At 36.4% G+C, this 12,327-nt stretch overlaps 3 protein-coding genes across 3 annotated transcripts; all 3 read left to right on the plus strand.

The window, feature by feature from the left end:
• The first annotated feature begins 31 nt into the window (after positions 1-31).
• On the plus strand, positions 32-1,439 carry LOC113510168 (uncharacterized). Its single transcript, XM_026893616.3, has 2 exons — positions 32-222; positions 310-1,439. Exons 1-2 carry the CDS (start codon positions 219-221, stop codon positions 705-707), a joined length of 402 nt encoding a protein of 133 aa, XP_026749417.1. The 5' UTR covers positions 32-218; the 3' UTR covers positions 708-1,439.
• Positions 1,440-3,429: 1,990 nt separating this feature from the next.
• On the plus strand, positions 3,430-4,040 carry LOC113510026 (protein D2-like). The gene has a single exon (XM_026893444.3). It carries the CDS (start codon positions 3,430-3,432, stop codon positions 3,988-3,990), a length of 561 nt encoding a protein of 186 aa, XP_026749245.3. The 3' UTR covers positions 3,991-4,040.
• Positions 4,041-4,113: 73 nt separating this feature from the next.
• On the plus strand, positions 4,114-4,882 carry LOC113510114 (eukaryotic translation initiation factor eIF1). The gene has a single exon (XM_026893533.3). It carries the CDS (start codon positions 4,265-4,267, stop codon positions 4,595-4,597), a length of 333 nt encoding a protein of 110 aa, XP_026749334.1. The 5' UTR covers positions 4,114-4,264; the 3' UTR covers positions 4,598-4,882.
• Positions 4,883-12,327: the final 7,445 nt, after the last annotated feature.

Raw genomic sequence — 12,327 nt, forward strand, 5'->3', positions numbered from 1 at the left:
AAGCTGTCAACTTACAATTTCGCCTTTGACATTTGATGCTTGTTAACAATTTGATAATGCTATTATGAAACGCACGACAGTTACAATTCAAAGTTTCAAAAGTGTTTTTTATAATCTATATTTTTCATTGGTATTAAATATATTAGGTATTATAATTGAGTTATAAGGTCTGAAATATTAAAAGCTTCCAATTGTTTTACCTTAAACAAAATTTGGAAATGGGTAAGTATTTATACATATAATTTTATGATGTAAATATTTGATTCCGTAATTTTTGGTTCAAATCTCTAAATAAACACATTTTTACAGAAACAGAGGAGCTTACAATGGAGGAAAAATGTGAAAATCTCATGAACATAGTGGTGGAATCGAGAAAACGTTTTGGAAAGTTGTGCGTGGATTATGAACACAAAATATCCATTATGGAGAACAAATTACTGGATTTACAATTAGAAACTATATCGAACTGCCGTTTCAAACCGAAACAAACTATTACTAATGAGGAGCAGGATATGTCTAAGGATATAGACGAATTTACCACCGAAATAATAGAACGACAGCAAAGGATTGATAATTTGAAAACAAGATTGAGGAATACTCAACAAATAGTGTTGCAGTTGAAAGCTGATAATGTTGGAAGGAGACTAAAGGACCCAATAACTGTTGATGTAATGTTGGCACAAGCGAAACAAAAGAAACAAACATAGTGTTCCATTTTTTTAAATTAGGCCCTCAGTTGAAAGTATTGTTAAGTCATCATCATAATACAGCCTTTAACTGTCCACTGATGAACATAAGCCTCCCCTTTAGAGGTTATATCCGTAGTTGCCACGCTTGGCAGGCAGATTGGCAATTACAATTAGGCTTTGTAGATGCTTTAAGAGGGACACTGCTGCCCATCCTTTGCCCTCCCTTAGTTGACTCTTACGACACAGAAAAGAAAGGGATGGACTATTCTATGTCGGAACCATAGAATGAGAATGTCCAGAATAGCAGAATTTATTCACTGTAACACAATCAAGATGGCAAATATTTTGTTTGAAATGATATAATAGCTAGATGGAGCACTGGAGAGGACTATATGTTACTTGTATAAAATATACTTTTTGTTTATCACTATGATAAAGTCTGTCCAGAAGAATTTGCAGTGGTATTTCTGAACTGATATGACATAGCCTTCAAGACAAGAGCATATTTCTTTTTAAAAGGCCGGCAGCACACCTGCAATGCCTCTGGTGCTGCAGGTTATCATGGGTGGCGATAGTCACTTACCATCAGGTGAATGTGGCTCATTTGCCCCCTAATGGAATAAAAAAAAAAGTAAAATCATTTTGAAAAATGAAATTAACTAATTAAGTTTTATATTAAAGGTAAACAATTATGTGTAAAGAATTGATATAGTGTAAAAAATAAATAAGGTATTTTGTTATAATAGTGTATTAATTTTAAATGTTAACATGGGCTAATTGATCTGATTTCATTAAACCACTTAAAAAGTAGTCTCATGGTGGTAGAACTTTATTATATACCTACATATTGGGGGGAAAGGGATTTTATTATTAATTTGAACTATCGGTCCCACTAGTAGCAATATACAATATACCCTGTTAGGTCGACCTTCATATGGGTCCCTCTGAAAACCATTGTACTGAATTCCAGGTGTATTCATCGCAATGGGCTAACTGACTTGCCTTTCCATTCTCACCTATCATCCCACACTGGTGCCCCGTCAGCGTATACCAATAGCGCAGGTGGAATTATCATTTCTTTACCATCCATTGAAAAAAAAATTATATATATATATATATATATATATATATATCATCATAGTCGTAGAAATACCGACGGATCTTTATATGTAATATTTGTCAGATCCGTCAGTATTCTATGACTATGACGATATATTCTTTATTGCACTTGTAAGTTACATATAATGCATTTATAAATGTTGTGAGCAAGGCTGGATTTATCTGATAGAGATTTATATATATATATATATATATATATATATTATTTTATAAATATATATTATTGCTAGAATTTTCAATATTTTTCTGCATTTTCCTTGTTGCTATATAAGCATTAAATCCGCCTTCTGTATTAATTTTTTTTTTTGGAAATGAGAGATACCTATTTCCTTTTTACTTATTAAAATTTTTTGCTCACAACTTCATTCCCATGGATTTTAGAAGTCAGTTACCACTTAGATGGCATATTAAAGTAAAATATACACAACGTTTTAATTTAAACCTTCAGAAAAAACTGCATCTAATTTGACGTAATAGTTTTTGCATGATGCCGAAATAAACATACAGACAGGCAAACAAACATGTATTCAGTATGAATTATGTAAAGATTTTACAATACAATACATACATTACAGGCTGATAAAAATTATTTAAGTTTCTATTACAATTTTCAGGATCCCTTGTAGTATTTTTCTTAAATATTTCATTAGTACAGTTATGGTCTAACAAGTTATACTTTTATTAATAAAATAGTCTCCGATTCCTTTAGTAAATTAGTCCTTGTTATTATAGTAAGACTACTTATCATTATATTGGATTAACCCTTGTTTTCCATAGTAGTAAGACAATTAATGTGAAAATATGATATTATATACATATTGGCAACTTAATTGATAAAATTAACAAAAAAAAAAACGATGGTGTCGCCTCTGCAAGGTGTTTTAGGTACTAAAATCGCTACTTTAGTTGTTTTTTTTATCACTACGTCGCAAATGGTGCTGTTTATCGCAAGAAAATAATATTTTAAATATTTTTTTAGGTACCTACCTATCCAAAATCCTATCTAGCAATTAAAAAACAATCTAGTAACGTTATAGAGCATAATGCTTATACATATGGAAGCACATATTTTTTTTATTAGTTAAGATATACTTTTCAATTCAATACAAAAATTAAAACAATTATACTTAATAACTGAATATTTAAAATATTTGTTTTAATAATAAAAAATAAATAAATATTATTTTCTAATTTCTAATATATAAATTTAATAATGAAATGTTTTATGCTCCGTAGACGATCACTATTTAAAAAACATTAAAGTTGCTTTTCTGAGGCCGAAGTAGTTTCGTCTTTAACCTACAAGTGGCAATAGATAATGTGTACATAAGTGGTTTGACCGTCTATGTTGTCGAAAAGATAAAAATAAAACCTATTTTTTCAAATTAAATTATTTAACATCATTTTATATTTTCATGTTAGCCAATATCACAAATTACTTAACTTTTTTCTAGCTGTGGTTAATAGCATAGTTACTAGGCAACAAGTTTTGTCAATCAGTAATTTCGAAAATAATTCTCACCTACTATGAAATACTTTAAGAGTGTCCATCGCATTTCTATTAATTTACTTTTAAAATTATTGTTATAATTCGATATCACATTAAAAATATATGAAAAAAATGTCTGAAATACAAGATCTTTTTAAACAACATCGCATAGTACCTGATGTTATCAATACAGCACCGATGGAATTATTGGATATTCAGTATTCCAGCGGCGTGAGTGTGGATAAAGGCAAAGAATTGACACCAACTCAAGTTAAAAATAAACCTATAGTGAAATGGGCTTCGAAGGATACTGAATATTACACGCTGGCCATGATTGATCCTGACGCTCCGAGCCGTGAAAATCCAAAGTTTAGAGAGTGGCATCATTGGCTTGTTGGAAATATACTTGGAGGAGATATGAATAAAAGTGAAGTTTTATCTGATTACATTGGATCTGGCCCTCCGAAAGGTACGGGGCTGCATCGTTATATCTTTTTAGTTTATAAACAACCAGGAAAATGCGATTTTTCCAATATCCCAAAATTATCGAATAATTCAGGAGACAAAAGAGGAAAATTTTCTATTTCTAAATTTGCACAACAATTTAAGCTTGGCAAGCCAATCGCTGGTAATTTCTATTTAGCTCAATATGACGATTATGTACCCAAACTTTACGCAAAGTTGAAAGAATAATTTTTTTTCATAATTAGCAACTTCGAGTAGATTTTAAAATCATATAGTGTGCAAAGGGCTTTATAATGTTAACGTCACATTGTCTATGGTCGCGGTCGATATTTCCGCCTCCGCGTGACATTCCCATTTTTTGGCCTGGTCCGCCATTACATTTCTGAGTTCGCGTAAATTGGACGTGTACAAACGCCGCGCGTTATCAGTGACAGCATTATATTGTATAAGTGCGTCGTATCGCAGTGTTTTATTGGAACAAAGAGAAGCGACGTTCAATCGTATGTCCATCCAGAATCTGAACACATTCGATCCATTCGCCGATGCTATCAAAAGCTCGGAAGACGACGTCCAAGATGGTTTAGTCCACGTCCGGATCCAGCAGCGGAGCGGACGCAAGACGCTAACTACCGTACAAGGCCTGTCCTCGGAGTATGACTTGAAGAAGATAGTGCGGGCATGCAAGAAGGAGTTTGCCTGCAACGGCACCGTTGTAGAGCACCCGGAGTACGGCGAGGTGCTTCAGTTGCAGGGCGACCAGCGCGAGAACATTTGTCAGTGGCTCACCAAGTCGGGCCTCGTCAAGCCTGACCAGCTGAAGGTGCACGGCTTCTAAGCCTGTTGTATTATGAAAATCATTATAGACATGTTAATGAGAGCGCGCGCGTTATAATCATTCGAATATGTATTTAGAGAGCACCGACGTTTACAGAGAAAGGATTGGGAGGCCGCGCAGGCCTCCGCCCCGTGCCTTCAAAACTCCCATGTATAGTGTATCGGCGCCGTCTCCCCTTTAGTTGCAATTAACGCCGGACGAAATAGTATAATCACTTTTTTTTTACGACATTGTATTTTTAAATTTCTGTAATGATTGAATTAATAAATATGTTTTTGTACATGTTTCGTTTGGTTATTTTTTGTCTCGGCGGTGGTTCGTTTCGCGGTGGCGGGTGCCAGGTGGCGAGATAACGGGATCCCGCCGTGAAAGTAGGTGGCTCTGTAGAATTCCATTTAAACATCGTCACGCAAAATGCTGACACTTGTGTTTTGTCAGTAAATCATAGTATTGTGTCATATCCTCAAAGTTGAACCTTATGTGTGTATGGGAAGGTGTAAAATACATAAATAACCTTAAAACATGTTACGTCAGTAATAATTTTGCTAATTGCACTAGAAATTTAGTACTTAATTAATTCATAAGTTGAAGCAGTCGTAATCGACAATTGCATGTACATAGCATGTCTATGTGTCATAAACGGAATACCGACTTACCAAAGTATTATTTGGAAATAGGTATGAAATAGTCTATATATATATATATGTCTTAGATTAATATATATTATATATATAGGTACTTAGGTAAATATTTAATTGTTTTTATTACGATAGATAAGCATTGACATCTGTATTGCAGCTTATCACATAAACTTGGTTATCATGTAACAATTTCCTAATAACTAACATTAACTTAAGAGATTCCGTCCATTGTCTCCACGCATAGATAAAAAAAAACTATTGTATCTATGTGTCCAATTTAAACAAAGTAGGTACGTAACCATTTCGGTCGAATGAATAAGGAAACGGCGAGAATGAGTCATATCTATCGTTGCCAATTCTAGGTAGTAATGAAATCTTTGAATGTCACCAAAGAGCCGTAATATGTTCCGTTAAAAAGAGACACAATATTTGCATAGGTACCTACTTACTTACATTGTAATACAATAAACAATTTTTATTGTGCGAGTATTTACTTACTTATCTTCTCCTTGTGACGTTGTCATTAAAATATGTGAAATGTGTCACTACTCCTTTTCAATCGGCTTAAAAAAAAAGTGTTCTCAAGTCGGTTGTTTTTTTTTTTCTTTTTACCACTACTTTTTTTTTATTTTATTTCAAAAGATATCTATCTGTCAGATTATTCCCATATATTTTTCATTAAAATCGATTTAATAGTTTTTGAATTAGAATAACATATAAAATAACTAAAAAATTTATATAATTGAAATCAGTGGTTTTTGTAAAACAAAATCTGTTACTGTTGTCAATATTAGCTTTTTTCCAAGGCCCTGCCTGCATGTATCGGTACATAGTGTATCCTCGGTATGTGCTAAGATAGGACACCTGCCCGTGTACAATTTTTTTTCAGTAGTTGTTGCGTAAAAGTGTAATAGACTTCAATCTATTCATTTGAAATGAAATGAAATGAGTTTATTTGCATTAAACAGTTTAAAATTATTACAAGCCACGCGGTATTATTCTGGCACCTGTTTAATTGTCTTAAAGGATGTAGGCATGCAAATATTTCATATTTTATAAAAAAAAGCACAAACTGTTGCATTTAAATGTCTACATCATTTTATCAGCCTGCTGTCCACTGCTGAACATGGTCGATTAGGAGGTAAGGGGGGTTTTGCCAATAGTTACCACTCTTGGCAAGTGGGTTGGCAACTTCAGTTAGGTTTTTCGTGATGTTTTAAGAGGGACGCTGCTGCCCATCCCTCGCCCTCCATTAGTCGCCTCTTACACAGCCACGGGATAGGAAGGGGTGACGCCGGGACCACACGGCGATCCTCAATTAGTACTATTGAACAATAATAGTTTTTTTTATACCACTGATGTGGCAGACGAGCATACGGCCCACCTGATGGTAAGTGGTTACCGTAAATCCGTAGTTTAATGAAACTTTTAGTGCTACATATTGAATGATTTTCAAATAAATTTATTTTATCTAATTACAAATTTGGGGTGGGGAGGGAGAGTGTTAGTAATGAGTTCTAACAGCCCCATTGCTAGCAATATTACCCTATCAGGTCGATCTGCACGCGGTTCCCCCTCGGAATCGCCGGGTTTTTTTTTGATGGGAGAAAATGGTATGGTAACCCCGCCCGCGCTAACGTGATACGCTGGCGGAGCACCAGTGAAGGGTGATAGATGAGAATGGAAACAGGCCAGTTAGCACATCATGATGAATTCATCAGGAATTAACCATGATAGTTTCCAGGGAGAACCGCGAGGAGGTCGACCTGGTTGGGTATATTGCTAGCAATGGGATTCTCAGTCTCCATTACTAACAATCTCTTATATATCTGCTGTTGATGGATTCAAAATTGATGTCAATTTGATCGCTGTGAGCATTCAGAATCCTACATAATCCGGGTACAGGCGAGTTGGCTCCTAACACTGTTTTTCTTAACGGAGGACATAAAGGTGTTATCTGTTTCCGAGGTATTCTACTCTGGTCTTAACTGACCTTAAATGGGATTTTGTACATAGCTTAGTCAAGACGGAACTCGCCCGCGTGGTCAAATGATTAAACACAACTTGTTGACATTGAATATTTTGGAAAACAAATACGTATTTATTTCTAGTTTATAACAGTTCTCAGCCGTCATCTGAATACCAAATTAGAATCCGTGCATTTAGCAACCATATAAATAATTCCTTTAAGGTTACACTTGAAATATCCAATACATCGATATTGAAATTGAGACGTTTTGCAGTATTGAGTGGTACTAGCGACATAATAGTTCCATACTGTTCTGATAGATGCATTTTTTTTTTATTGGATGAAAATGTATTAGTAACCCCGCCTGCGCTAACGGGATACGCTGGCGGAGCACCAGTGAAGGGTGATAGATGAGAATGAAAACAGGCCAGTTTGCCCATCATGATGAATTAACCATGATAGTTTCCAGGGGGAACCGCGTGGAGGTCAAACTGGTTATGTATATTGCTAGCAATGAGATTTTTAGTCTCCATTACTAACAATCCCTTTCCCCCCGATAGATACATATTGGTGCAACTTGTCAATGCAAACTATTGTAAACCGATCCCAATTATAACCTAATTCCTAACTGTTGTTGCATGAGTGCAGTGTAAAATTGTCATTGGCAACAGATTGGATTGGGGGGAAGGGATTGTTAATAATGGAGACTAGGGGCCCCATTGCTAGCAATATACCTAACCAGGTCGATCTCCGCGTGGTCCCCCTGGAAACCATCGTGCTGAATTCCGAGTGTATTCGTCACGATGGGCTAACTGACCTGTCTTGATCCTCACCCATCATCCCTTACTAGTGCTCCGCCAGCGTATACCGTTAGCGCAGGCGGGGTTACCATTCCATCATCATCCATTAGAAAAAAAAACAGATTGGATTGATACTGATATTGGATTCAAGATTGGAAGAAAATAGTTTAAAATATTTAAAGGTGGTAAAGAGGTCTCTTCAGGGTCGGCAACGCACGCGTAATACCTCTGGTATTGCAGGCGTTCATAGACTACGGTAACCGCTTACCATCAGGTGGGCCGTATGCTTGTTTGCTACCTCAGTAGTATAAAAAAAATTCGATGTAATAATTGGCCAGCGGCCATCCTGGCATGCTCATGTTCATGTGGATTTATAGATGATGTCCAGAATTCGTAAACTTGTATGGAAATTCAAAACTCTAAGACAAGTTACTACTAGAGTATTAGTCAAAAAACTTACAATGCTCTTCGAGTCCAATATAATAATGCCTTCAGACCACTGTTGGCGCTACCTAGTCACTGTAGTACGTCACACATGTTTGCACGAGAGCGTACGGATGATTTTTACGCAATACGGCGCAAACGAATCGTTTCGCTGTTGGGCAGGATGCGTGTTAGCTCAAACAGTGTCCTGAAGACAATTGCTGACAAAATGGCCTGTCCCATCCTAAAATAATGGGTGGGACAGGTTATCAATGCAAGAGCGTTATGACCGCTCATTTACTAACATACGTTAAGTCAATTTATAATATGGGATTTGGGATATATATATATATATGGCTCTCTTGGTATCTCTGGCTATCTTGATAGTTCCTATCCTCCCTCACTGGTGCCCCGACATTGTATACCGATAGTGCAGACGGAGTTACCATTCCATTATCATCCATTACAAAAACCTATACATGTACCAGGAACTAATTATTGTGACACTCGTGTACAACAAACAAAGTAATTGATTTAATGATTGGACGACAATTGGCGACGTGATCACGTAAAACAATCACAACAAAAAATGCGGACGAATCGAGAGATTCCTCCACTTTTTGTAAGTTGTTTAAAATAATATAATTTGAGATTGTGTTCTAAAAAAAAATACTTAAATTGCGGCAGAAACCAGTTATTTTAAATTAAAAATTAAACTGCTGGACTTATATTGATAAAATTTGTATAGGACCAATCTGTAGCTGACCAACTGAGCTGTGGCCATTTTGTGTTACTATGGCACACGCATGAAGGAAGGGAAAGAAAGGAGATTGTTAGTTTATATATTTTGTTTTTTGTTTTTTTTTTTATTTGTGCTTTTTTATTTTCATTCTTTTATCTCTTTTACTGTGTATTATGTGTATGTTTGTATTGTAATTTGTGTGCTGTAAGTAATATAAATAAATTATCTATCTATCTGTATATACTCGTGTGTCTTTTCAGATAATATTAAAGATTTTTCCAAATCAGTTCACAATTGACGGAGTTATGAGGGAGCGAATATGACAGAAACGGGGGGAAAGGGATTGTTAGTAATGGAGACTGAGAATCCCATTGCTAGCAATATACCCAATCAGGTCGACCTCCTCGCGGTTCCCCCTGGAAACTATCACGGTTAATTCCTGATGAATTCATCATGATGGGCTAACTGGCCTGTTTTCATTCTCATCTATCACCCTTCACTGGTGCCCCGCCAGCGTATCCCGTTAACAGAAACAACTGTATTGAGAACTTTCTTTATGTAGTCGATCAAAAAAGAACTTGCTGGTCTAAATAGGTTGTCTAATGAAAGGGTTTCAATTGCATATTTTAAAACTATAGTTATTGACTTATAATCCCCTCCTTATCTCCAAATTTTATATGTGAAATTTTTTAAATAATTATAGTTTTTAAAGGGATACGTAAATATGATCTGAAACGAGGTTATCCACAAATTAACCAAAGTAACCGCCGCCGCCAGGTAGCCCGAAGGATAAGCACGCTAAAGTGGCAGTGGGCTGGTCACATAGCTCGAAGTATTGACAACCGACGGGGAAGAAAGATGGGTGGCGACTGCGTACGGGTAAACGCAGTGTAGGTCGATCCCCCACTAGATGGAGTGACGACCAGAAATGCGTTGCAGGGAGTCAATGGAAGAAGGTAGCTCAGGACCGTCCCTTATGTCAGTCTATGAGGAGGCCTATGTTCCAAAAGGGGGGTAAAGAGGTTTCTTCAGGGTCGGCAACGCACGCGTAATACCTCTGGTATTGCAGGTGTTTATGTGCTACGGTAACCACTTAACCATCAGGTGGGCCGTATGCTTGTTTGCCACCACAGTGGTATAAAAAAAATGTTCAGCGGTGGATGGATAATGCTTGAGATGATGATGACGAATGATGGCCTGAACACGATAATAATTGACTGGGGGGATGGACATTATTAGTAATGGTAGCTAACAATCTCCATCCCCCCAGACCACATCCCCATCATACTCATACCCTCAGGTATATTTCTAGCAATGTTTTTTTTTAATGGATGATAATGGAGTTGTGACCACGCCTGCGCTATCGGTATACACTGACGAGACACCAGTATGAATGAAAATGCAGACTACCGGTCACATTGCTAGCGATATACCCTGTCTGATCGACCTCCACGTGGACCCCCCTGGAATCCATCGTACTGAATTCCAAGTGTATTCACAGCGTTGGGCTAACTGAACTGCCTTTTCATCCTCACCTATCGTCCCTCACTGGTGCCCCGCCAGCGTATACCGATAGCGTAAGCATGATTCCCAATCCATTATAATTCAGTAAAAAAATATATCCTGTTAAATCGAACTCCACACGGATCTCTCTGGACACTATCGTAGTAAATTCATGATGAGCATATTGACCTACTTTTCATCACCTATCACCCCTCACTGGTGCCGCGCCAGCGTATGCCGATAGCGCAGGCGGGGTTATCATTTTATTATCATTCATAAAAAATATTTTTATTTATAGATTCTTTTTTTTTTAATTGTTATTTATTTAAATTTTAATGCACAGTAAAATTCTATGTACATTTGGCGGACTTAACACCGGACGGTGTAATATATATATATATATATATATATATATATATATATATATATATATATATATATATATATATGACGTGACATGACACTATTTCAAATTTAAAATCGATAACAGTAATAGTTCCTGGCATATAACACAGACGGACGGACTATAAAGGTTTTTTATTGCACTTGTAAATTACATGTAATATAATCTATCTATACTTATAATAAATCTGTAGAGAGGTCAATTCTGTACATGAAATATATTTCCAAAATAACTATCAGTAAAATTTTTGTCTGTCTGTCTGTATGTTCGTTATAGAAACAAAAACTACTCGACGGATTTTAACGAACCTTGATACAATTATTCTTCATACTCCTGGGCAGGTTATAGTATACTTTTCATCACGCTACAATCAATAGGAGCAGAGCAGTGAAAGGAAATGTTGGGAAAACGGGGGAAGTTACTCCATTTTTAAGCTTCCGTCGCGTGTGCAACCTTCATGGCCACTTTTTAAAATGTAAAAATGTCCACCCGTGCGACGCCGGGACGGGCCGCTAGTGTATTTATAAATGGTGGACTTATCTCTGAGAGAGATCTCTTCCAGTCAACCCGATACAGTTGGAAAGCGTGTCGTTAGCGGGCGGCTAAAGTGCTACAACTATAAATATTTAGAATACTTAAACAAATATACAGTTAAATAAAAATATTAAAATATATAATAAAATATTACATAGATACATACACTATAAATACATATAATACCTACCTACTTATAACCTCTTACTATTTTTCGGTACGGAACCCTAAAAAGGTCATAGCCCTTCAAACGATAAGGAAACAAACGTGCCTCAACACGTGGTATTAAAATTTTTAACAATTAAATATCGATCACACAGCAATTTATTAGTAACAATAAACAAATAAAAAAATATTCAAGTATAAGCTTCTATAAATACTCTTGCTGCCGTGTGGTCCCGGCATAGATTGGACCACCCCATCCTTTCTCGTGAGTGTTGTGAGAGGAGACTAAGGAAGGCGAGGGATGGGCAGCAGCGTCCCTCTTAAAACATTTTCAAAGCCTAACTGCGGTTGTCTATCCGCCTGCTAAGCGTGGCAACTATTGGCAAAACCCTCCTAGGGGAAGCCTTACGTTCAGCAGTGGACAGTTAAAGGCTGATGATGATGATGATGATCTCTTATTTATACAACTTAGAATGGCAAACAAGCTGACAGCCCACCTGATGAAAAGTGGTAACCGTCGCCTATAGACATGAGCAGTACCATGCACATA

Source organism: Galleria mellonella, unplaced genomic scaffold (assembly GCF_026898425.1).
Source record: "Galleria mellonella isolate WM207_F2 unplaced genomic scaffold, CSIRO_AGI_GalMel_v1 utg121, whole genome shotgun sequence".
In the NCBI taxonomy this organism is placed as follows: domain Eukaryota; kingdom Metazoa; phylum Arthropoda; class Insecta; order Lepidoptera; family Pyralidae; genus Galleria; species Galleria mellonella.